At 41.9% G+C, this 26,364-nt stretch overlaps 1 protein-coding gene across 2 annotated transcripts in view; it reads left to right on the forward strand.

The window, feature by feature from the left end:
* IGF2BP3 (insulin like growth factor 2 mRNA binding protein 3) overlaps positions 1 to 26,364 on the forward strand; it is a 79,535-nt gene that overhangs the window by 50,238 nt on the left and 2,933 nt on the right. For both annotated transcript variants that reach the window (XM_083189162.1, XM_083189163.1), the window contains 11 exons: positions 11,552 to 11,603; positions 11,692 to 11,755; positions 14,998 to 15,309; positions 15,924 to 16,058; positions 19,076 to 19,198; positions 19,284 to 19,419; positions 21,809 to 21,940; positions 22,232 to 22,351; positions 22,439 to 22,513; positions 23,363 to 23,494; positions 25,935 to 26,048. In XM_083189162.1, the coding sequence (XP_083045288.1) occupies positions 11,552 to 11,603; positions 11,692 to 11,755; positions 14,998 to 15,309; positions 15,924 to 16,058; positions 19,076 to 19,198; positions 19,284 to 19,419; positions 21,809 to 21,940; positions 22,232 to 22,351; positions 22,439 to 22,513; positions 23,363 to 23,494; positions 25,935 to 26,048 (1,395 nt within the window). The remainder of the gene's footprint in view (positions 1 to 11,551; positions 11,604 to 11,691; positions 11,756 to 14,997; positions 15,310 to 15,923; positions 16,059 to 19,075; positions 19,199 to 19,283; positions 19,420 to 21,808; positions 21,941 to 22,231; positions 22,352 to 22,438; positions 22,514 to 23,362; positions 23,495 to 25,934; positions 26,049 to 26,364) is intronic.

Genomic DNA, 26,364 nt, shown 5'->3' on the forward strand with positions numbered 1-26,364 from the left:
ATTAGCAGTTTCTTATATAGCACACACATATTCCGCAGCGCTTTACAGAGTATAGTTGAACATTCACAACAGTCCCTGCCCCAGTAGAGCTTACAATCTATATTCCCTACCACATGCACACGCGCACACACAGACATTCTAGTGTTAATTTAGTTAGGAGCCAATTAGCCTACCAGTATATTTTTGGATTGTGGGAGGAAAGCGGAGTACCCGGAGTAAACCCATGCAAGCACGGGGAGAATATACAAACTCGGCACAGTTAGAGCCATGGTGGGGATCGAACCCATGACCTCAGTGCTGTCAGGCAGTAATGCTAACCATTACAACATCCGTGCTGCCCCACATGGCTCGCTGCACACGGTGCCTCGCTACGCTCGGTATACTATTTTATTCTCATACCACTTCCTAGTGGATGGTAGGGCATGAAATACCACCTGAAGCCCATGTTGACCTAATGACCCTGTCAATATAATGACCCTGTTGACCTAACCCATGTCGACCTAATGGTGTCTACCTGCTGGGTTTGCATGAAGAACACTGATATAAGTCTCTTGCAGATCTTGTACACTTACTGGCTGTATAGAGGTAACACTGTCCAATAGTGTTTGCCTGCACTCAATGCATTGTTCTTTTAGTACAAGCCACACCCTCCCTTTGAAAGCAGTGGGAGGGATATATGCAAATACCAGTTTAGAGCAAGGTGGGAATTCCCCCATCCCCCCCCCCCCCCCCCCTCCATGGCTGCACGACAGAAGTTCAACTGATGCTCCTTTTCCTGCACACATGCATTAGTAGCAAGGGGATACTCACATATTAGCCCACAGCCTCTGGTGGGGCAAGCTAAGATGTGGAATCTCCATGGTTTGCATGTGCTCGCTAACCACGACTTAAGTTGCTTTACGCTGTACCAATGTGTGCACAAGCGGTATGCAGGATCAGACAGAATTATTTGTCAAGTACAGCATTTCAGATATACTGTAAATTAAAATATGCTTTCTTTACACTGTTCCAATATTGAGATTTTTTTTTTGTCTAGCTTAGATCAAATAAGTCATGCGCCCCCCCCCCCCTCCCAACATCCCATCATCAATAGAACTTGTACCTTAGTAAATTTTACCCCTTTTTAGACTACAACCATAAAAATCCACTGACCGTTCTTCATCAGAAAGTAAGTGGTTTTGTAATCTACAAAATTGATTCTGTGCTGAAGTTTTGTAAAACAGATTCTCTTATTTTGGTCTGTTTACCCTTTTGGAACATTCAGGGATCAAAATGTTCTCCTTGTGTATGACGCAATATTGAAAAATTCAAAGACTTTTGTTTCTCTTTCCGTGCATGACACATTTGTGGGTAGTGTAGGGGGAAAAAAGAATAAAAGCAATTTGAGTTATTGGTTCACGTTTTTGCAAGACTATTATTTTGTATCCTTTAACTGACAGCTTGTTAAAGTATATTTTTTGTTTTTATATACACATGCTATTTGTATTTACTATATTTTAAATTTGCTTACAGTGGACTGGTTTATATGTGTAGTTATCAAGTACAGTGTGTACTAAATTTGTTTTTAATGTAAAATCCTATGGACTTGAAAATGGTTATATAATGATAGGTTTACATTTCTTGCTCCAGTGGTGCAATACAACTTTCAGAGCAAATAAAATGTTTTTGAATCATTTAACTGAATATATTCCTGATGTATGATTAAACTAATTTTTAGATGCAGCAGTTTTCTCTTGCAATTATTTTCATATACCACTATTCTTCCTATACAGCATGGGCAGTACGGATGGTGTAATGGTTAGCATTACTGCCTCACCGCACTGAGGTCATGGGTTCAATTCCCACCATGGCACGAACTGTGCGGAATTTGTATATTTACCGATACTCGGTTTCCTCCTGGTATCCCCAGTGCAACCAGAACTTGAAGGCTCCCATACACTATTCATGCGACTTCAAAGTTTTTGGGCCAATACTTTGTAAAGTGTCAAATTGTATAGGTTTTCCATTCGATGCTCGATACTGCGAGTGGCGGAGCCCCTAGATCGCTAGTGCTGCACTGATAATTTATCAGAATCACAAGGAATCTGATGGAAAATCAAATTTTTTTTTTTTGTGTGTATGCGATGTATCGCAGGAAGTTTGACTGCCATTGTCAGCCCACTAATATTACTTACACATTGCAAACCCTGCTCTAACCCGGTATTTGAAAAAGTTTCTGAAATGGGTCTGCGCAAGCTAAACCCCTTTCACATTGCATGGTGGAGCTTATTACTGGGTTATTACCAGGTTGGTGCCTTTCACACGTAACCCGGTTCACCCATAGCAAACAGTGTAATGTCATTTGTAATATACTTTTGTGGCTCACAGATTTGTATTGTATATAAAAATAAACCTGTTTATGTACTGTACCAATGTTTTTATATATTAGATAATTCTTTACAATGCCAGTGATTTGCTTGGCAATGTCTTTCTCCCCTCTTATTCTAAGCAACTCCCTCCCTTCAGTCCATGTTGCTATAACTGTATGCTTCTCCACTACTTCAGATGCTATTTCTCTTGTTTCCTGATTCAGGATAGTGTCCTCAGGCAGGGAGACAGCCTATATCCTCCTTTTGCAGAGTAATGTGTTCAAAATTCCGAGTCTGAGTCTTTCACACCGCAAAATGAATCGCCTTTCAACTGTGAAGGATCCTTCTTTTAACACTGTTTCAATTACTGGGTTTTTCACTATGGCGCTTTCACACTGCACCTAGAACCGGGTTGACATGCTTAAAAATCGGCAATATACCGTACTATTTCTGCGGTGTGAAATGGGTATCGGTTCCCTAATCCAGCCCATCAAATATCTATGGCAGAATTGTATACCATAAAATATATTGTACAATTTATCGTGGCTAGACATATCAAGGAACATCTCATTCAATATCAGGGTCAGACATATTGTAATGTATGCGGCACTTAACCCTTGTCAGTGCATAAGCCTAACCACACAGCCCCCCACAGCCAGTGTATCTTGCCAGGACTTTTATTAGGCCCCCACACACAGTGATTTAGGGGCATTTACTAAGCAATCTCACTAGATCGCTAAGACAATGTCCCTAAATTGCTCCGTGTGTAGGGGACCATAGCGATGCGCAACCCTGCACTTTGCTATCGCCTGCCGATTAATATCCCGCATGCTGGATAAATCTAGTTAATCGCCGGTCACATTGCTGTGTGCTGGGGACCCATTATTTCTCATAAGTAATAAGTACAACAAAGTGCTCGCTAACTGCTTTGGAGGACCGCATTTAAAAAAAAAAACAAAAAAAAAAACAACCACCCTCATCCCTAACTTTCAATGAAGTGGAATGCAAATTGTATAGCCAAGAACAAACATCTGGTTTGGTACATAAAGTAGCGGAATAACCCTTGTAGCTGTTTGGGGGGGGGGAAAGTGTGTGCGGTTATTTTTTAATTTTAAACATACTCTTTCTGGTATTTAAGCATTGTCTCGCAAGGTGGTGATGTATAATAGGTGAGCTACTTATTGTAGACCTCTTAGCCCTGTCCCCTTAAGTCAACCAAGGCTGTCCTGCAATATTTCTTTATCTGCATATCCTGTTCTGGAGAAGACTCTTTGACATGTTTGTGGTATTCTTTCATTTTAGGATAGCTGTATGCCTGGTATTTTCTTTGGCTTCATGCTTATTGCTGATACCGGAGCCAGGACACTTGTTTACAGCAGCTGTTGTCACCAGGCTACTTAGATCAGGAAATTAGGAACAGCGCAATGACCATTTCCCTCTATGGGCAGTATTCAAATGTTTTCAAAGCCACTAGGTGGCGCCCAACATAGCTTTTCAATTGTAGCTCAGTTTTTGGACACATTCAGCTGCTGGCGTCGTAATCTCATCTCACACCCCCCTTGGGGTGGTGAGCTGAAATGCATGGGAAGTCATCCATTTGAGGGCTCAAACAGAACTATTCACAGCGCGCCAATTTGTGTGGTCAGGTTTAGTTGCCACACGTTCTCAGCATAGACCAGAACTGTACATTCCGGTGTTGTTACAAATAGATTCCAAATGCTCTCTATTTTGGAATCTTGAGGTCTCTGGTAAGGCTTCATAGTGTGCATTGGAAATACATGGTCAGATGGCATTACCCCAGCTCCTACTCATTTCTTTGGTGTTTGCTGTTTCTCCTTGATCCAGTCCAGGCAAAAAAGTGTGTGCATCCAGCACAGTGTGGTTAGATGGATTTTTTTTTCTATGTAGATAAACATGTTCTTAATACAAACTGCATAAGGAGACTAGACCCAAGATGAGTGGCTTAATGCCCCATACACCCGGGGGCGAGGTGAGCGACCTGGATCACTGCACTGGCGATAACTAAATATATTTGAACCATGCTTGAAATATCTGGCGATAGCGTCGCGCATTGCAATGGGGCATATGATTTGTGCTTAATTTCTAGGTGATCTAGTCATCGCTTTGAAATGGGGCTTAGATCACCCCATGTGTATGCCCCATAAGATACACATTGTAGGGTTTTTGTTTCCCAAAGCTTTTCCCTCACATTCCTGTTTGAGAAGAATGTTTATCTGTCTGTTTGGCAGGCACTGCCTTGCTTGCAGTTTATTTCCACCCCCTCAGGTTAGTCACGATTATCCTCTTGTATGGTTTGCACAGGTTGTGCTCTTTTTAGCTGAAAACGGAACAGATTATTTTGTATTAGGAAGATAACTGACTTGTATATTTGGGTGTGCTATGCTGGCCTGACTGTCGGGATTCCGACTGTTGGTATACAGAACTCTGAATCCTGAATGCCGGTATTCTGACAGGGCGGCGGGCTCGGTGGCTTTCTTCGCTCGCCACAGGTTCTAGTCTCTCTCCTATGGGAGTCGCGGGCCCCCACAAGGGAGAATGGCCCATCAGTCAGTATCCAGACTGTCTGGCATTTTACAGTCAGGATTCCAATGCATGTGTATGTGTACAGCACCCAGTACATTTAAGGGTGAAACTATTGGGTAGTTCTATGTATCCAGTAAGAGGATGTCTTTCATAACAAATGCAGAAAACATTTACCTAACGCTGTGGATCCGCCCTAGAAATTCGATACAATTCTACTGATTTTTAGCTTCAAATTTGTAAAGCTTGGTACACACTATGAGATAAATGCAAACGATATGTTCAATAATATCCTCATTAACAATATTATTATTCAATGTATAATCATGTGGGCTCCTGTTGGACATTAACAATGCGCCCAGTCATCTGGATATGCAGTCAAATTGACAATATGATCAGCAACTATATATTCGGCTGGGGTCCTGGTGATGGACCATAAAGCATTGTTTATTGCTCAGATTGTCTGTTCTGTGGCCCCACCAATATCTAACTATATTGGCAGTGCTGCATATTATATAGTGTGTACGCACCTTTTAGTCTACACAAGGATATACATAATCTGTGCAGTTTGCTCATGGGCGTTCATGGAGTAAAGCAGCCCATACACGCTGCTTTGTGGGCGTGCTGTACTGGCACAGATCACATTGCATTGCATTGCATGTGCATCCGTTGTGCATGCAATGCGATGCAATGTGATGAAACCTAAGTACAAAAAGTATGTGCAAGCACATACTTTTTTTACTTAGGTTTCATCGCATTGCATGCACAACGGATGCACATGCAATGCAATCCGATCCGTGCTAGTAAAGCAGCGTGTATGTGGGCTGTTTTACATGGACCTTACTTAGTCCATAGTTTCTAATGCTGGGTACACACCAAAACGATTTTGGCACAATCCCATCAATCTGGATCCAATTCAGACTGATTGGATGCAGAATTGGATCCGAATCCGATCCTACCTGCTGCAGGTAGGATCTGTAAAAGATCCATTCATCTGAATACAGAGGGGATCGGATCGTATGCAAATCGTACGATCCGATTTGCATCCAATCCAAATCGTTTTGGTGTGTACCCAGCATAAGGCACAGGGCTGCTATGCAGGGAAGGCAGATGGAAACCTTTTGTAAATGTCCCCATCTTGTATAATAACATTTCTGCTGGAAAAATGAATCTGAATTGAGAGATAAATTCAAATATATTCTACAGTATGTCCAATCAATTGAGAGGTAATAAATTCCAGATTTTCATCAAGTGGGTTTTGGCTGGATTTAAAGTACAGTCACCAGCTTTTGTTCATTTTACCTTGTATATTAGGAGATACGTTTTTTAAAATAGATAAGGTGTCTCCACTTCCATCCACGCACACACCGTACATGGAGTTCAAAACTCCCTCTGCAGTCCCCGGGTTGCAGATCTTTGTGGGAGGCTAAAGAGGGACAAGATGTGTCAAAGCATTGTGAGTGAAAAATGACTGAAAAAGCAACCAGCTACAATCTAACACATTATGTGAATTGCCAATTAGATGTTTATTAGTACTTTCTTTTCATGTAGATTATTTATTTTCTTATAGAACGCGCACACATTCCTCAGCGCTTTACAGGGAATATTTGAACATTCACATCAGTCCCTGCCCCAGTGGAGCTTACAATCTATATTCCCTACCACATGTACAAGCACACACAGACATTCTAGGGTTAATTTGTTGGGAGCCAATTAACCTACAAGTATATTTTTGGGATTGTGGGAGGAAACCCATGCAGGTACGGGGAGAATATACACACTCCACACAGTTAAAGCCATGGTGGGAATTGAACCCATGACCTCAGTGCTGAGAGGCATTAATGCTAACCACTACATTATACATGCTGCCCCAGATAAGTACACAATGAATTATTTTATGCTAAAGTATTTAAAAATAGTTATCCTAGCCCACATTATCTGCGGTAGACTTTCTTGACCCTAAACACTGCAGAGGTACTGTTTCTGTGTATCTATGGCCTCCATATTCCTTAGCCATAACATGTAATCCACCTGCCTAATATTGTGTAAGTTAGGCCACAAAAACAGCTCTGACCTATCGAAGCATGAGCGCCACCCTGTGTTTGTAGGAGTCCTGTGGTGTCTGTCACCAAGATGTTAGAATCTTATAGGGCTGTTTCACATGCTCCGGCTGATGCCGGGCAGCGAAACCCTGCACAGACAAGAAGCTGTTCCATACACAGAAGTTTACAGTGGTGGGGATGGCCACAGCCTGGCAGCCGTCCCTTCCATTGGTGACATCTGGCCGTGGCCGTCCCGTGTGAATGGACACAATTGTGTTTATTAGTAACTCCTGTGTACGGCGTGGCTTTTGTCCGGGTGGGGTTTCGCCGCCCGGCAGGAACCGGAGCGTGTGAAACTGCCCATATGACTTAAGAGGATCTGCTGCCATGGCTCAGACTTCTTTTCCAGTACATCCTGTTGGTGGTAGATGAGTTTAAGGTGTTGACTTTGCCTCCCAAATGTAATCTCCCAATCTGATCGCAATGCTTAAGCCATTCCTGAACAATTTTTGTAATGTGACAGGATGCAATATTCTGCTGAAAGATCACTGGCATCAGGAAAGTAAACTTAGTCTGCAACAATGTATAAGTAGGTGTTACGTGTAACATCCACATAAATGTCAGGAGCCGAGGTTTCCCACAGAATCACACGTCCTCAACTGGCTTGCCTTCTTCCCTTTAGTGCAGTGGTTCCAAAACTGCTCAGGCACATGCAGGGGTGCCTTGGGTTGGTGGTCCAAAACTGATTAAAATTATTTATGATCAATGTAATATGCAAAATTCAGCGCTTGTGGCCACCAATCATATAAAAAAAAATGTGGATAAACAGAAGTGAATCCTGTCCCTCACCACATAACTGGAAAGAAGAATGACCTATAAGCACAACTTATTTAATATTTTCTGAAAGTATGGGCAACAAACTTTGTACCTAAGGGCACGGTGAAAAATATTCTAATACCCTATAAGGTGCTGTGATTCAAAAAAGTTTGGGAACCCCTGCTTTAGTGCATCTTGGTGCAAAATTCTTCCCCAGATGCACAATCACTTGCCTGTCAACATTATGCAAAAGATGATTCATTGTACCAGCCATTTGTCCATTACTCCATGGGCCAAATCTGCTTTTGTGTGCCCATTGTAGGTGCTTTCATTGTTGGACTGATCAATTTGGCCATTGTCACGCTACAGTAGCAAAAGATGGCATGCTCTGTTTTCGGGCTCCTTGCTATCCTAAGAAAATATACCTGGTTATCCTAGCAAGCTTTAACTTTTCCAGCAATTTCTGTGGGATTGTACCAAATGGGCTTCACTTAACGTGGCTGATTTAATTTATTGATGATATAATGGTCTCCTTTTCCCAGCACAAAGGTACAATACTGCTCCAAATCCAGCTACTAATGGCACTTCATGTGAACTTTGCAAACATTGCACCAGATTACCACCAAACACCTTGTAGTTTGCTAGTCCCCACAATGCACCCAAAATGAAAGGTCAGCCACTCCTGTCATTAGTGAACACTCATAAAAAGAAGGAAAAATGATGAAAACCGCACCAGTCTGATTATGCACTTATATATAGAAATTACTAAATTTAAACAATCCTTATTTTTCTGGGTCAACTGATTTCTGGAGATACGGTAGATCTCCAATTAGTCACAAACCACCATGGACCGTGTGTCCAGGAAATGGTTACATATGTGACCGTCACTGGTACACCAAAGAGTCAGGCAATAGCAATATATTAATCTAAATCCAAGAGTGGAAAAAGAGAGATGACTGTTTGGGGGCACTCATGTCCCAGAAAAAGTGTTGCACTGTAGCTATTTATTACAACATAAGTTTTTTTAATAATATACTCTAAAATATGACTTCTATGACATGAAATAAATGAAACACACTGAGAAATATGAATAAAATCGCTTCAACTCCAGAGAATTGGTGAAACTTACTATAGAAATTATTTACACAAATGTGAAAAATGACCGTCCTATAACCAAATATGTGATATCCAATAATTGGGATAGATGCAAGTTTAAATCAGGGGTCAATAAGTCCGATTCATTAATCTTAAATTCTCAGATCGCCACTCAATTGCTTAAAACTGTCTGCCCAGGGGTATACAAATTGGTTATTGAAAAAACATAGTATAGATATTTTTCTTAACAAATAACTGCTATTTAATATATATTACTGATCAGTAGAAGGTACAGAGAGCCAGCCCTTTCGGGACATTGCCACTTTGGCTGTTCATGCTTCTTGTCATCTGACAGCGGACAGGGAATGAAAGAGTGGGAGGTCTTGGGGTTCTGGCTGAAAAGATAGTATGAGTAGCGAGTATGTAGCGCTAGGTTCAATACAAGTTGACCCTTATACGAACAAGCAGTGCAGGCTACACTCCTGAATCTAGATCAGCACTTAACTGCGCTATAAAATAATAAGTATAAATACAGTCTCGATAGCATAATATAATTTGGTTCCTTAGTACAGGGGTTCCCAAGCTATTCTAACTCCCGGCACCCTGGCGTATCAGAATTTTTCCAAGGCACCACTAGCACCCCCAAAAATGCTGAAAAATAAATATAAAATTTAAGTTTATATGTGTTAAAGGGCAGGATTTGCTTCTGTTTGTACACATATTTTATGATTGGCAGCCACCAGCACTGATTTTGGTCCATAAATAATTGAGGTTATATAATTTGAATTGCTCCTGGGCCACAAACCTGGGGCACCCCTGCAAGTGTCCCAAGGCACCCCAGGGAGCTGCGGCACACAGTTTAGGAACCACTGCCTTAAGGGGGTATGCAATCGCTGTCGTGCTCCCGCAGCCATCTCCCAACGGGGGAGATGGCTGCGGGGCCCTATTCAATGCTGTCTTCCCCGACGACATTGAACAGGGGTTCTCCGCAGAACGAGCCCGACATCACAAGTTGTCGGGTTCGTTCTGCCGAGAAAAGCCAGAAATAGGCGAGCTCTCGGCCAGAGCTCGTCTATTTCCGTCCTCAACTCGCGGCTATGCCCCTTTCTCGCCGATGAGCGGCCGGGACATTGAATTCCAACCGCCGAGCTCCAGTCGAGCAAAGCGAGAACGGGACAGGGGCACGGCTGTCGAGCTTGCTCGACAGCCGTGCCCCTGACATTGAATACCCCTTTTAGTATCTATACTTGCCCCGATCCGTAAATACAATATTAGTTATAATCCTAAACCTTACAGTATATCTATTGCTGATCCATATGTGATAAGTCATAGACCAGTATATTGCTCACTTTATATGTCTTTATATGTCCAATTTCAACACCTATGTCATACCCTTAGTGGATATAGTATAAAGTTTATAATTCAAATGATTTAGCCCACCGCGTCTGGAAAAACACTAAGACACCGAATATGCAGGAAATTGACCGCTGTTACGAAAGCGAGGTATGTCTGTCCGGTAATTACCACTGTAGTAAATAAAAGATTCTCGCTGATCTGCCACCACCGCTGTAGAACGAACAAAACTACTGTAGATATTGACATTTTAAATATTTCCCAGATACATGTTCCCCAGCAGTTGTCTCCATTATTAATACTTCACTAGTAGTTGCGGGAGATTGTTCAGACTGTTCGGTTTGGCACAATTGTGGGAAAATGGGGCTGTTGTATAAACAAGACTGACCCCCTATCATAAATGTGGCCAGGCTAAGGATTCGCCGGCGGTTGTCTGTGTTGCTGACCGATACAGGAGGACGCTCAAATTAATTGGCTCACCGCAGCTCTTATATGTACCGGAGACTGACCTCAATCCAGCCACAATGTGTAATTCCCTACCGTTATATCCATTCACCAGGGCCGTCACCATTCAATTTTTCATCCTTGTTGGGTATTGTAGAACTGCTCTGCAGCAATATACTGCCCTTTTGTGCTGTATTTAGGGAATCCTGTGCGCAGTCTTTTTTCCTTTGTCACACAAGCATTGCTACCGTTTTACATTGCGAATGGCAGCTGTGCCGAGGCCCTGCGCATGGTAGTAAAACCCCAGTACTTGCTGGTTAGCCAATGCACCCCTTACTGCATGGATCAAAGAAACTTGACACCTTCTATGCACGAAGGCTGTTTCATTTTGTGTGGTGTGTTTGGTTTGTCTTTGAGGCTTGTGCATCCCCTCGCGCCCCCCATAATATATTTAGAGGCTCTTTGCTTTATTTAACACTGTAGGTATGTAAAAGGTCTACAGAGTATGCTGATGTGCTTCCAACTGTTTGGTGGAAAATGTGAGGATATTGTCTGTAGGAGACGATTAGTGTGGGATATCCATCAGGGCGATATGACTGTGACGGCTGTAGAGTACATGCCTGTTGGCTCCTGGCCAGCCAGTGGACGGCTTCCTTGCGTTTTGTGATCTGATTCTTCTGGTGTAAAGTTTGATTTTCCCCAATCTAAACTTGAGAGACTGAAAGCACAACATGTAGTTCTGCTTATTCACCGATCGTGAGGATCAGTTACATATTATGTTCTAGGAATCTGAAGCTACTTTGAAGTACATTAATAAAATGTATACATTCTTGCACCCTTTCTTGAGTATATACTTGGTTTTGATATAGTTCATCTTACACAATGTTAATCCTTTATCTTTTTGTTCCTAAGGTACTGGACAGTCTTTTAGCACAATATGGGACAGTGGAAAACTGTGAGCAAGGTATAACAACAGATTTAAGTCAAGTTGTTTGCTAATAAAAATGGGAAGTGATGATGAAGATAATGGTGATTTCTATTTATATCCCCAGTGAACACTGAGACAGAGACTGCAGTAGTGAATGTAACCTATGCCAATAAGGAGCACGCTAGACAGTAAGTATCATCCCTTGCACAGGAATAAGAAAGTGCATGGTGGTGCTGATGAGTCATTAATAGCAGATGAAGTTGTTTATGGGACAAAATATGGCTAGCTGTCAAACAGGCGAGTCTCCTAGACACCTAAAGAAGGAAGAAAGGTTTTTTGTTATTTTCCTACTTAATTTTGTTAGAGCGGTGTCCGACTAATCCGACATTCTTCATGTAAAATATCCAAAAGCTGTTTCATAGACCAAGTTGGCGTAATGGGCTTGATGCAAGAATGTTGGTCAGAATGGGGCAGATGTATTAAGCCTTAACGAGATAAATGCAAGGTTGATAAAGAGAGATAAATGTCCAGCCAATCAGCTCCTTACTGACTTTTTTCAAACACAGCCTGTAACATGGCAGTTAGCAGGTGATTGGCTGGACGTTTATCTCTCCATCACCCTTGCAATTATCTCTTGTTAAGGCTTAATACATATGCCCCATTATCACTTAAAATTCACTTTTTACATTCCCATCTAGACATTTTCCTTGGTCACCTGGGTAGAGTAAAGGCCCATACACACTTGGTGATTTTGAGCTCAAAGCCGCCCAGTGTGTATGGCCCGGCGATTAGCGGTGCTGCGCGCTCCCGCATAATCGCCGGGAAAGCCACTCAAATCTGTGCTATGCAAATCTGTCCGCCCCCGCTGACAGTGCCGAGCAGGGGGGGAAGCCGCTCAGTGTATGCACTGAGCAACTTTCCCCCCAGCGATAACAACTATCATCGCTGGGCATAATCGCCCAGTGTGTATGAACCTTAGGTAATGACCAGAGGGAACCATATCACCAATACCTTATGACAATGGAGCCTCACTACCAAGGATGCAGGGACCCTGCATTGAAGGGGGAGGGGGGGGGGGGGGGTAGGTGGATACAAGCATTCGGTAAACGTGGGGTTTTTCACTTTTTTTTTTGTGCCGACAGGCTGTATTTCAGGCCCTACCACACTAGGGTGTGGAGGGAGAATAAGTGTGCCGAGCGTGAAGCATGACGAGGGGACACGGTGCACTTTTTTTAGTGTCCATGTCGAGATTCGGGGCCCAAAAAAACTGGAAAACCCACACATCGACCTTTTTGACTGTCGACCATCCCCATGTCGACCTAATGCTTGTGTTGACTTAATGACCCTGTTGACCTAACCCCATGTCGAGCTAGTGGTGTCTAACTAATGCTTGTCGACGTAGTTGTCTATCCAATGATCCATACCTGATGGGGGGCTGCTGCTGGTACCTCTTTGGAGAGATCAATGATCCTCTGTACAAACCGCATCTACATCTTAAAGCAGAGAGACTTTACATTGCAGCGTATGTGGTTTGCATCTCTGCAGGTTGTAAGCATCTCTATAGTGGTTTTTTTTTAATTTATTTTTTGCATATTTTAAATATATACAAGGAGAATATTTATACTTAATTTCAATATTCAACTTTCTCCAGATGAACAAAAGCAGTAATAGGTATATCTAATGCACGTGATATGAGATAATGTGATATGATAAAAAAAAAAACACTAAAACTTTTCCTGTGGAATTCAACATCACTAAATTATGGAATAGCGCAATAATATCTGTGGTGGAACTAGAAGGTGGTGGGCCCAGGTACAAAATTATAATTTGGGTCTGCATCCCAACTCAAGTTCACAATATGCAGCACTGCAGTGGGTGACGGGGAGGCAGAGTGCCCCTTTGTCTTCAGGGACCCGATGCACTGCACCTGCTGCACCAATGGTAGTTCTGCCTCTGAATCATATGCTAGATGCAGAAGCTTAAAATGTAAGTGTTATTGAATCGGCACTCTCTGCTGTGTATCTGTACACCGTTGCTTGGATCTATGAGGCAGCTGGTGGGCATCCCTACAGCCGGTAGTTGTAGCATTTAGCACATTTTCATAGCAACAGAATAAAATCTCGCAGTAGATATTTGCATAAGCGAACGTACCTGAATCAGGCTGAACAATAAGTAAAACTATAAAGAGGTTTGTAAGATTTGCCTCAAAGATGTTGGTGAATTAGAGGAGCCTTTTGTATAAAGTGTTTTTTTTTTAACATGTTGTTCAGTGTCCAACATGTCTCCCAAATGTAATCTAGCAAAATTAAAGGTAAACATGCAAAGTGAAAATTCCCCTCCATTCATGTGCTCTATGCCACTGTATAATCTGCATACTGGAAACGAGTATGTGTGAGGATTCTGCCTCCATGTGGCTGGCTGGAAAATGACAGTTTGAAGGGAAAGTTTTAAATGCCTGTTCAAGAGTCAAAGTAACAAATCGAGTTTAGTGCAAATGTAGTGGAATGCTCTTATTTCCCCTAGTTTTGTGTCTAGTGCCGCCCATACACGCACCGATCCCGGCGGTGCGATGTGCGCGCTCCCTCTGCACCTCATCGCACAGTACAAAAAGTATGTGCTACACATACTTTTTGTACTTGATATTCATCACATCGCATTGCACGCACAAGGCATGCGATGCGATGGATGCTATTTAAGTCCACAACGCACGCCGGGATCGCAGCGTGTATGGACAGCTTAGGTTGCAGTTATTCACATATAGGCCCTTATTCAGATCTGATCGCAGTACAAATGTGTTCGCAAAATGGGCAAAACCGTATGCACTGCAGGTGGGGCAGATGTAACATGTATACAGAGTTAAATTTGTGTGCTATTTTGTTTCTATGCAGGGTAAACACTGGCTGCATTATTTTTACGCTGCAATTTAGATTTCAGTTTCAACCCACCCCACCCAAATGTAACTCTCTGCACATGTTACATCTTCCCCACCTGCAGTGCACATGGTTTTGCCCATTTTGAGAACAAATTTGTACTGCGATCAGATCTGAATAAGGGCCATGGTAACAAGAAATAAAACCAAACATTTGAAACTCAACCCTTTGAGAGCCAACATCTGTGCGAGATGTTCTAAATATATGCTAAAAATGCCAGCGTCCCTCACATTTGTTATAAAATTCAAATTAAATGTTCTCTAAATATTTCCTGTATAAGGTGAACGTTACGGGTCATTATGATGAATAAAAATGTTTGCTTGGCAATTTAAATGCTTATTTTGACAAATTCACTTGACACTCGAAGGGTTAAAGCTCTAATCAAAAAGGCTTTGTGTAAACCAGTCTCTTGCTTTGAAATGCAAAGTAAAGTTTGATTATTATTTTTTTTTATCTAACAATTTTTTCTTTCTTTCTGCTTTCGCTCCATTTCCAACCAGAGGCCTTGAAAAACTGAACGGCTATCAGCTTGAAAACTATTCCCTTAAGGTGACTTACATTCCTGATGAGATGGCCACACCACAAGCCCCCGCCCAGCAGTTACCGCCTCAGCCGCAGCAGCCGCACCCTCAAGGGAGGCGTGGGTTTGGGCAAAGGGGACCTCCCAGACAGGGGTCCCCAGGTGCTGCTGCGAGACCTAAACCTCAGTCGGAGGTTCCATTGCGAATGCTGGTTCCGACACAGTTCGTAGGGGCAATAATTGGAAAGGAAGGGGCCACCATCAGAAACATTACTAAACAGACTCAATCAAAGTAAGTTTTCATATGGAAATATTTTATTGGTGCCCCACACTAAGAATGCTTCAGTCTTGTTAACATTGAACACCTTTTTATTCGATTTTAATGTCATGCTCAAGCACGCGTTCTCTCCACTTTCAAATAAAATTAAAGTTCCTAATGAAGCCGGTGTACTACAGCACCTGGACATTAGAATTTTTGGGGGTGTTTTTTTTTTTTTTTTTTTTTAAGCTTCCCATGAGAAATGACGACTGCATTAATTTGTCCCAAGATTCTTATTGTGGTCGCTACAATGTCATGAAAGCAATGTGCTTTCTGATTCACCTGGAAAACAAAGTAAACCTAATGTACTTGTTAATTTATGTGAAATGAGATCATCTACTTTGGAACTCTTATAGTCTGACCCAAAGTACTGAAGATTAAAATATACTTGCCTACATACGGTGAAGGAAACAGTCTCTTGATCAATAAGCCTAACACGTGGTGCCACAAAGTCCTGTAAACCAATAGGCTCACAACATGGCTGCCACCACAGTGACAGGTACACTTTTATGCAGGCCTTGCGATCTTGCCAAGTGCACAGTCTGTTGAGAGCATAATCTGCAATCTGCTGTTTATTTTCCTTCTAGAATTGATATTCACCGTAAAGAAAATGCTGGTGCTGCAGAGAAACCAATTACTATCCATTCAACACCTGAAGGTTGTTCAACCGCTTGTAAAATAATAATGGAGATCATGCAGAAAGAAGCTCAGGATACTAAATTGTAAGTAGCATCTGTGAGGTGTTTGAGGTTCTCGGGTGTATGCTGTTAAATTTATCCTGTGCCCCAGTGGGGCGCTCTCGTCCCCTTTTCATTGTTTGGAGTGTTCAGAAAAAGTTTGGTTGGCTTCTAAATCTGGCTCTGTTCTGTGTTGATAATACCCCTTTGACACCGACAAATATTTCCTGGGTTATTGCGTATGAGCTCTCAACAACCCAGGAAATTGGTCAGTGTTAAAGAGTCCAGAAAGATTGTCTCGGGTCCAACATTCGCTGCACTGTAAAGGTGCAGCTGGAAGATGCTGACATCTCCCAGCACCGCCCCGGCCTCCCGATTACGCCACCCGCCCGGATTTATGCTGGGTCAGGAGGCTAGTGTGAAAGCGCTTGCAAGCTGGGATTTTGTACCGGGCTTGCAAACCTTTTCCAGTGTGAAAGGGGGGGTATAACTGTGTGGTTCCTCTGGGCTCAAACCTGTTCATAATTCCAATTTTGTCAATAATCGTTTATCTATAGTGAGCAGTGTGGCGGCCAAATGGTGTGTACACACGGGTGGAGTTGATTTTAGATAGTGTGGCGAGCGGACGCGGAATACATGTAAAGTAGTCCACGTCCCCTCGCGGGGCTCGCTGCACTCGCCACACTATCTAAAATCACCTCCACGCCGACAAGAATAGTGGGGGTATGAAAAGGTCAGAGGCTGCGCTCACCACGCTTCGGGTTGGCATTGAAAATAGGGGTGGCGTTGACAATGGGGGTGCATTTAACATTGTAAGCACCCATCAGGGTGGCTGTACAATTAAAAATCGCATCGCATGCCGCTATATTGCATGCAATGCCGTACGATCAACATCGTGGGCGCTGTGATAATATACAAGTACCGAAAAGATTTACAAATACAGAAGCCAGCAGCGTAGTTGCCCGTCCTGCATTCTGCAGGAGACTCTCTGAAATAGTAGCAATCTCCTTCTTTCCCTGATATTAGTCGAGCAATCTCCTTTATTTCACCTAGCCCACATTATGTAGCTGTTAAAATTTTGAGGGAAAAAAAGGAATGAGAGATACATTTGCATTGAATCATCAGCGCCATTTCCCCAGCATTGGTGATCAAACACAATGATCCGTATTGCTAGATGCATTTCTTGTGTACATTTATATGGAGCCACGTGTAAAACACAATAGATAAACAATCCCTGACACATATCAGTGACTTTTCGTTAGCAAGTATAGTAGCTCTTACTAACCACTAACTGCTTTGGGGCTCATCTACATTTGGATATGTAATTTTAAAAGATTCTAGGTGGCACAATCTCTTTTCACAATATATGGAATTAGACACTCTTTGGGTGGAGCATGACACGCCCCCTCAATGGGGCACAGTGCAAAATTCTACTGCCAACTTTAATCTCCCTGAAACTAGTTTTCAAAATTAGGCAAGTATGAGCAGCAGGAGTGTAATGTTGGGAGGGGGGCTACCCACCATTCTGAGGTAAATGTTCAATATAAAGGTTGTATGAAGTTTTTCTTAAGAACAGCCTCTTCCGGTTGTGACCGGATGTGACCTTACATTTATAATATAGGAATTTGGTTGTAGTGCTGCGCTCTGTCACTAAGATTCTACAAATGGGTAAAATAAATGATTTTATTGTGCAAAAAAACTGTATATAACAATTGCTCTTTTCAATAACAATGTCCAGTCACTTGAGACTGGAGGATATGTATTCCTTCAAGGACAATTAATCTATACAGAATGAAAATAAAAATAAAGCAAATAAAACATATATAAAGAAAAAAATAGTGGTAGAAACAATGGAAAAAAGTGTCACTGCTCGAGAAGTGTTGTTAATTGACCGACAGTGAGGATGATAATGGTGAAAAAGGTTTTGCAAATTAATGCTGATTGCGTTGATCTGTTCAATTAATTGCGTGGTGTGTGCCCGCTCATCTAGCAAATCTGCCAGATTGGTCCATATAGCAAAAAAACAGTGGATTTGAATAATAAGTTCAGCGGCGTCCCGCTATTTGTAATCCTTATGTGCTGATTAAATGTTCTAGGTACCTTAATTCGTGTTCGGGAACGGTGGTATCTGTGGAGGTGGTTTGGGGAGTGGGGGTCCCGGATGGGTGAAGCTGACTCTGTCTCCCGCTCGTCACCGGTAGCTGAGTGCGATGCACCGCTAACCGGGACACGGGATGTACTGAGGTTCAGTACATCCCGTGTCCCGGTTAGCGGTGCATCGCACTCAGCTACCGGTGACGAGCGGGAGACAGAGTCAGCTTCACCCATCCGGGACCCCCACTCCCCAAACCACCTCCACAGATACCACCGTTCCCGAACACGAATTAAGGTACCTAGAACATTTAATCAGCACATAAGGATTACAAATAGCGGGACGCCGCTGAACTTATTATTCAAATCCACTGTTTTTTTGCTATATGGACCAATCTGGCAGATTTGCTAGATGAGCGGGCACACACCACGCAATTAATTGAACAGATCAACGCAATCAGCATTAATTTGCAAAACCTTTTTCACCATTATCATCCTCACTGTCGGTCAATTAACAACACTTCTCGAGCAGTGACACTTTTTTCCATTGTTTCTACCACTATTTTTTTCTTTATATATGTTTTATTTGCTTTATTTTTATTTTCATTCTGTATAGATTAATTGTCCTTGAAGGAATACATATCCTCCAGTCTCAAGTGACTGGACATTGTTATTGAAAAGAGCAATTGTTATATACAGTTTTTTTGCACAATAAAATCATTTATTTTACCCATTTGTAGAATCTTAGTGACAGAGCGCAGCACTACAACCAAATTCCTATATTGTAACCCACGACGGACATAGTCACCCGTTATAAGTGCAGCCGCTAGTCCTAGGGACACACCAATAGAATCTGTGCGCAGGTATACCAAAAACAGCCCCCTGTTTTTTCCAACTGTACTGTTACATTTATAATAGAAAATGGAGTAGCCTTAAAAAAAAAATCAACAGTACGAATTTTTTTTTTCTAGCACTGAAGAAATCCCTTTAAAGATACTTGCTCATAACAATTTTGTTGGCCGTCTTATCGGCAAGGAAGGGAGAAACCTGAAGAAAATTGAACAGGACACGGATACAAAAATCACAATATCTCCGTAAGTCGGCCCAGCAGATTCTTGTCTTGTTCATGATGTAACCTTTTATCAGACTCTTAACAATTTTATGTTTTGATGGCCTTAGACTCCAAGACTTGACACTATATAATCCTGAGCGGACTATAACTGTAAAAGGCAGCATTGAGGCCTGTGCCAAAGCAGAGGAGGAAATCATGAAGAAAATAAGGGAGTCTTATGAAAATGACATTGCTGCAATGAATGTAAGTCATCCGCTTAATAATCTGGATGGGTGGGAAGTGGAAATGTATTCCTATGACCTCTTACAGAGTTGAACATGAAGCTGGAACGGAAATGATCCACACTGAATGGAATGATGCTTCAGAGTCTGACCTGCTAGGGTATTAATCTTGCTTCAAAAATGCTTTTTAACCCCTAGCTTGGTGAGCTGTTTTTTAAGTTCACGGGCTTCAGACTGCATACACACTCCTCCCCCCCCCCCCCCCAATAAAATTGTTAGAAATGGTCATTATCATGCACATCGTTGACTATATAGTCTAGTGTGTACGCATCTCTAATGTTTTATCATCCTGAGTATAATCAATCATCATTTTCTTTGACGTGCAGTAAATCTACGGCCATTACTAATTTTTTTTTGTTTTATTACATTGCTATTTAATCCATGGTTTTAAATGGATGTAATTCGAGAATACTCTTAAGGACTTTGAGGCTTTCTGATTTTACCACCAGCAAATAACATTTTACAATATTAAGAAAAACTAATTTCAGAATTTGAGCGCAAGACAAAGATGTGCAGCTGTGGTCACAGGAACATTGGAGCTTTGTCATTCACCAACACAATGGACATATGTAGAAAAAAGGTGGAAAGTGACCAATAGAGCTACCTCAGGTTTCGTACAGAACACACCACACCACGCAAACATATGAAAGATAAACATTCATTGTCCCCTGTGTGAGGGAGTGGCGGCCATTTTTCCTGAAGACCAATCTTCGCTTTTAGTGGCGGCAGCATCTCTGCTCCCTGCTGATCTTACCTGAGGCCTCTCACTTCCAGCAGCCATGTAAGGACATGGCTGCTGTGACCTTCTCTACTTGGTGGTGAGCCTCCTGAGCCGACACTTGGTGTCCACTACCCCCCAGATGACATCGGGGACATTTGCAGCTTTGCCTATTAGGATTGTTTTATGCTTTTATCAACTTTAAGTTTGTCTACAATTACCTGTTGATATGAAGAAAAGCTCTGTTGAATAACCACATCTTTTTTGGTTACCCTTATTTATTTATTTTTCACATGTGTTATGTACAAAACCTTTGGTAGCGCTATTGGACACCTTTCTCCAAGGTTTTAAAATATGTAAAAGGAATTTATGGATAGACCCTTGTACCAATTGTAAAGCACAATGGAATGTGATGCACTATATAAGAAACTGTAAATAAGTGGAGCCTTAAGTGTATGTCACATATGGCCAGATGTATCAAGCTAAAGTGGAGAGATAAATAACCAGCCAATCAGCTCCTACCTGTCTCTTTTTCAAATCCAGCCTGTAACATGGGTTCGCTGATGGGCTGGCTTGTTATCACTCTCCATTTTGTCACTTTTTTAAAGCTTGAAACATCTGGCCCATAGTGTCTGGTTAGTAATGGTCACTAGGTTGTAAGTAAAGCCTTTGGGGGCGGGATGGGGTGGGGGGGTTACTTGGGAGAACAGTTCCAGAGTGCACATTTGCATTCTTGGGAAATATTGGAATGAAGGCCCAAACACACTCGCCAATTCTGAGCTGAAAGCTGCTCAAACCAGCAATTCTGAGCAGCTTTCACCCCAAAGCCGCCCAGTGTGTACGGCCCATGATTAGCGGTAATTCGTGCTCCTGCATCATCGCCAGGAAAGCTACTCATCTGCTGCGCTATGCAAAGTTGTCCTCACCCCACTGACAGCACCAGGCAGTGGGAAAGCGGCTCAGTGTGTATGCACTGAGCAGCGACCCCCCCCCCAGTGTAGACCGCAGTCATCGCTGGGCAAAATCGCCCAGTGAGTATGGACCTTTACCCCACAAAAATGGTGCATATACATTGTTGGGCTTTGTTTTTGCAATGATTTCGTTTTGTATGGATCGAAGGCCAGTTCTCCACTGACTATTGTTCATATGTACTGTAAATCCAAGGTAATATCACACTGTGGGGGAATGCGTCTACCCATGAGTTTATGAAAAGGGCTTTTAACAAAAAAGCACATATTTCGAATCTGGATATAGTCCGAGTATTGTGGATGACCTTCAGAACCGTGCATGTATTGCTCCTGCTTTGTGTATTTGAAAGTATTGTTCTTTAGAATTGTAATTTTCTTGAATGTTATGTACCATCTTTGCATTTTATCATAATCTACATAATGTGACAATTATCTATAAGGGACTGAGTCACTGAGATTAAAACTGTTCCGGTCTATCCTATCGGTCAATATTTTTGATTTTCTATTCATTCATTAGCTGTGAGAACACTTATGTCTTTGAGAGCATTTTTACTTTGCAGCATTTTGTCCCACACCTGCCTAAAACTTTTGCACAGTACGGTATGAATATATTGTATCATGTTTTTAACCACATGATAGTAATTTTTTTTTTTGTCTCTTTATAGCTACAAGCTCATTTGATTCCTGGTTTGAACCTGAATGCATTGGGGCTTTTCCCACCCTCCTCTTCAGGCATGCCCCCTCCCTCAGTTGGGGTGCCTTCACCTACGACCTCTACTTCTTACCCACCTTTTGGGGTTAGTACTGGAAACATTTGAATTGGTCACCACATCACTCCCGAACCAGACTGAATGAAACAAGTATTTAGGAATTTTAATGTTAAAGCCCTATTCACTCTTCCATTTGTATGACGATCTTAGCCTTGCATGGGCGGTTTCCGCATGTTCCTGCTTAATGCATGACGTAGGGACGTTCTCTTCCAGCCACTCACCATCTCCTTAAACAAAATAATATTATTGTCCGTTCCTACAAGCAGAGCATGTTTTAATACTCTCTATGTATATATATTTTTTTCTTCCTCTTTTCAGCAACAACCAGAGTCTGAAACGGTTCATCTCTTCATCCCAGCATTGGCTGTAGGAGCAATCATTGGCAAACAAGGACAACACATAAAGCAGCTCTCGCGTTTTGCAGGTGCATCTATCAAGGTATCCGGTCTTCTTCCCCATTGTTGTCTCTACACACATTTATGTACACAGCTGGAATTGTAACAATGTTTTTTTTTTCTTCGTTAGATTGCGCCAGCAGAGGGACCAGATGCAAAACTGAGGATGGTGATCATCACTGGACCACCAGAAGCCCAGTTTAAAGTAAGTGTAGACTTAGAATTACCCATCAGTATTTTCTGCATAGCTGAAACGCTTATGCAGATTGGGAATGGGTCATTGGGTAAACCATATTTAGGTCCACATGCATTAGGTCGGCTATGGAAAGGTCAACGTGAGTTTTTAAAAAAGTTGAAAAACTCATGTTGAACTATCGACCTAATGCTTGTGTCTTCAACTCTGTCATGTTGACCTTGTTGACCTTCAGTGGTTGACCCAATGTATGTTGACCTAAATAGGGTGTTGACCTTCTGATCATATCCCTGCAGATTAATTTAGCAATTATTAAAAAGAAACGGGTTGCAAAAGCAGCAAATATCCTGATCTTTGCTTTTTCATGCAGAACCATAGTTTGACCTGACTGATTTAATCTTTAATCTATTCCCTTTTATCCCATAAAAGCCCCCCCCCCCCCTGCTCCCCTCATTCTGTCCACATGCACCTCATTCCTTAACTTTATTTGTGTCCTATCGGTCTGCTTTGTCTAGACGGTCACATGACCTGAAAATCTCAGCTTAAAAAATACTCTTGACATCAGAAGCTTTGGACAAATACCAGCTGATGAGCAATCTTCTACTCTTTGAAATAAAGTGCTTCTCTTCCAAAGTGTGAACATCCTGGAACCAGACCAGGAGGTTTGCAAGTTTGTCTGTTTCAACAAAAATACTAAATGGTTTTAACAAGACCACTGAGATGACAAACTTGCTAACCAAAGAGCAAAGTCAAAACAAGCCTTAACCCCGCCTGTGACTATTGGTAGCCATTAAACATGACACATTAGGACATTACAGTATTTATTGGATTATAATAAAACGAACGGCTTTTCTTCCGCAGGCACAAGGAAGGATCTATGGAAAACTTAAAGAAGAAAACTTCTTTGGACCCAAGGAAGAAGTTAAACTTGAGGCTCATATTAAAGTGCCATCTTATGCTGCTGGGCGTGTTATTGGCAAAGGAGGCAAAACTGTAAGTTTTTACATAACAGCACTAAAATATGTAGCAGTGTCTACAAATATATAATTCAAGTACTATGTGATTTTATATTGAGCTTTCAGTATAGAACAGCATATAGGGTTGTAATCAATTCCGGGTCCCGACTGTCGATCCGTCCCGACAGCAATGACCCTAGTCCATTTTCATTTTGCTGGACAGCGTATCGCCAGGCGGGATTTAATGTCCCGCCTGCCAATTGTTGAAAAAGGGGAGTGTCATAAACGGCCATGGATTGACGAGATTCGGCCGTGATCTCAACAATTCATGGCGGTAATCGTCAAAACGAGCCCGACAGCTTTTAAAATCGGGCCTGTTCTGTTGCTCTGCCTCTTCAATGCTGTTGGGAAAGACGGCATTGAATAGGCACCTGCCACGATTTCCCCCATCGAAAATGGCAGCGGGGATTGAATACCCCCCATAGACTGGAAATGGGTATGGGGGGGACGGGGACACCTTGAAATGGCGGATATGATTTGTGTTCTGTACATGGTCTATACCACCAACATGTCCTTTAGTCACCTAAGCACTGAAAGGAAGTGGACAATGGCCCCCTTGTATCCTGTGTGTAGCAAGAAAGTTACATGCAGGAAAAAAAATTGATTTACAGGGGAGTTGGGTACTTCATTGTTCAATGCTTTATCACGGGTATCTGGTTATAGTAAATTAAGTGTAAGATATGGAAAACTTAAGTGGTGACATTTGGCCGTGGCCGTCCCATGAGAATGGACACAATCATGTCCATTATTAACTTCGGTGCACGGCTTTTGGCCGTGCGGGGTTTCGCCGGCAGGAGCTGGAGCATGTGCAAGGGGCCTCAGTCATTTGATTCAATACATTTTAGTTTATAGAACTTGTTGAACTGAACACCCCTGGTTATTGTGGATTGTAAAGTACGGAAGCAGTAAAAAAATAGATACAGGTTAAGTATCCCTTAAACCAGGCATGTCCAAACTATGGCCCTCCAGCTGTTGTGAAACTACAAGTCCCATCATGCCTTGCCACAGTTTTGCTGTTAGGGAATCCTAAAACTATTCTAAGGCATGCTGGGATGCGAAATGCTCGGGTACACGAGCATTTTGGATAAGGGATTATTCCGGATTTTGGCATTTATTTATTTTACATACTCACCTGGTCCCCTGGCGGTCCTACAACGGTCCCCCAACATCCACAGTGTTCCCCGGTGTACACAGCGGCCATCGGATTCCTCTTCATTGGCATCTCCGATCCCAAGGAGGCATTGCTCGGACGTGCCGGTGACGTCACCAGGCATTCTTAGGATTGGGGATGCCTCTGAAGAGGACTCAGAAGGACACTGGGGGACAAGGGGAGTATAAATAAAAGTGGAGGGGGAAACACAATATATTGAAAACCTATGGAATATTTCAGTTTTGGGATATCCGGATAAGGGATACTCAACCTGTATAAGGTATTCAATTGGTGTTTTTTTTTTTTTTTTTTTTAAGGTCAAATTGCTAATCGACCTATTAATTTCATTTGCTTTTTTTTTATTTTGCCTAGGTGATGGATACATGGGTCAGTGAATCCATGTGTTTTTGCCCATTTTCATGAGAAATTGCAGGCGTTTTATTCATGTTTTCACCCCCAAGAAAGGACATGGGGGGAAATGTTAAAACCTGATGGAAATTCCCACAGTTGAATACACAGGTGTCGAACTATATATATAAAAAAAAAAAAAACAGGAATAATTTGCATACCAACCATAGAGAGATTCATTAACAAATGTGATCATACATACAGATCATACATACAAAATGGCTAATTCTACTGTTAAAGTAAAATTTATTTCATGCATCAAAAATGTTAAAAAAAAAGGCTATTTACTTTTTCTAAAGGAGTGTGAAATGCACTGAGCTGAATCCGTATGTTCTAGTCTATCCCGACGCCCCAGTCCTAAAGGAATATATACCCCAAGTAATGTGAATTCTAAATAGTGTAGTATGTACTGTAACCCATAAAACACTCCTATTTCACAGTAGGAAGTAACAGGTTTATCAAGAAATCTTTAAGTGCTCTATATAGATGCTCAATAATCTGCTTTCAAAATCCAATCCCAAAGGGAACACTTCTAGGCAGATTATCCATATTCTCCCCAGTCAAGTTAAATGTGTTTTTTAGGTTGTTTTTTTTTTACCAGAATTTTTGTTTTATGGGAACCAAATAGCAAATACATGTATTTCAAGTAAAAAAAAAAAAAGGTTAACCTGGATTAAGGCATACAATTGATGTCTGATATAACACATGGCAGTGTGATGTGCACTCAGTGGTGTAACTACAATTTGCATTGAGGGAATATTATAGTTAATCAATGTCTTGCATATTTACAAAGTGTGTTGCTTAAGGAAATGTCATAACGGATCAATGTTTTTGTTTATATTTTTTTATGATCTTGTAGGTTAACGAGCTTCAAAATCTAACAAGTGCAGAAGTTGTTGTTCCCCGTGATCAAACCCCAGATGAGAACGACCAAGTGGTTGTTAAAATAACAGGCCACTTTTATGCAAGCCAGGTATGTAACTGCGTAGAGCTTTATCAACCCTACTAAAGAACACAAGTGGCGCTTCCATATTGCAACCAATTGGATTCTTGCTAAAATGTTATAGAATCTACTCACTAGAATCTGACCATTTCACTTGCTTGTACTTTATAGATGGGTTGAATAATCTCCACCCAGGTGTGCTTTAACCTATGTATCTATTGCCCTTCAGTTTTTTATTTTGGGGGGGGGGGGGGGGGAGTTAGAAATGGTACCTGGGCATATGTGCAGTGCAACAATATTCTTGCAAATGCAGCCTCACTTGTTGCAATAATTGTGCTGCTGTTTA

The sequence above is a fragment of the Crinia signifera genome, chromosome 5, assembly GCF_055691185.1.
Source record: "Crinia signifera chromosome 5, ASM5569118v1, whole genome shotgun sequence".
Taxonomy (NCBI): domain Eukaryota; kingdom Metazoa; phylum Chordata; class Amphibia; order Anura; family Myobatrachidae; genus Crinia; species Crinia signifera.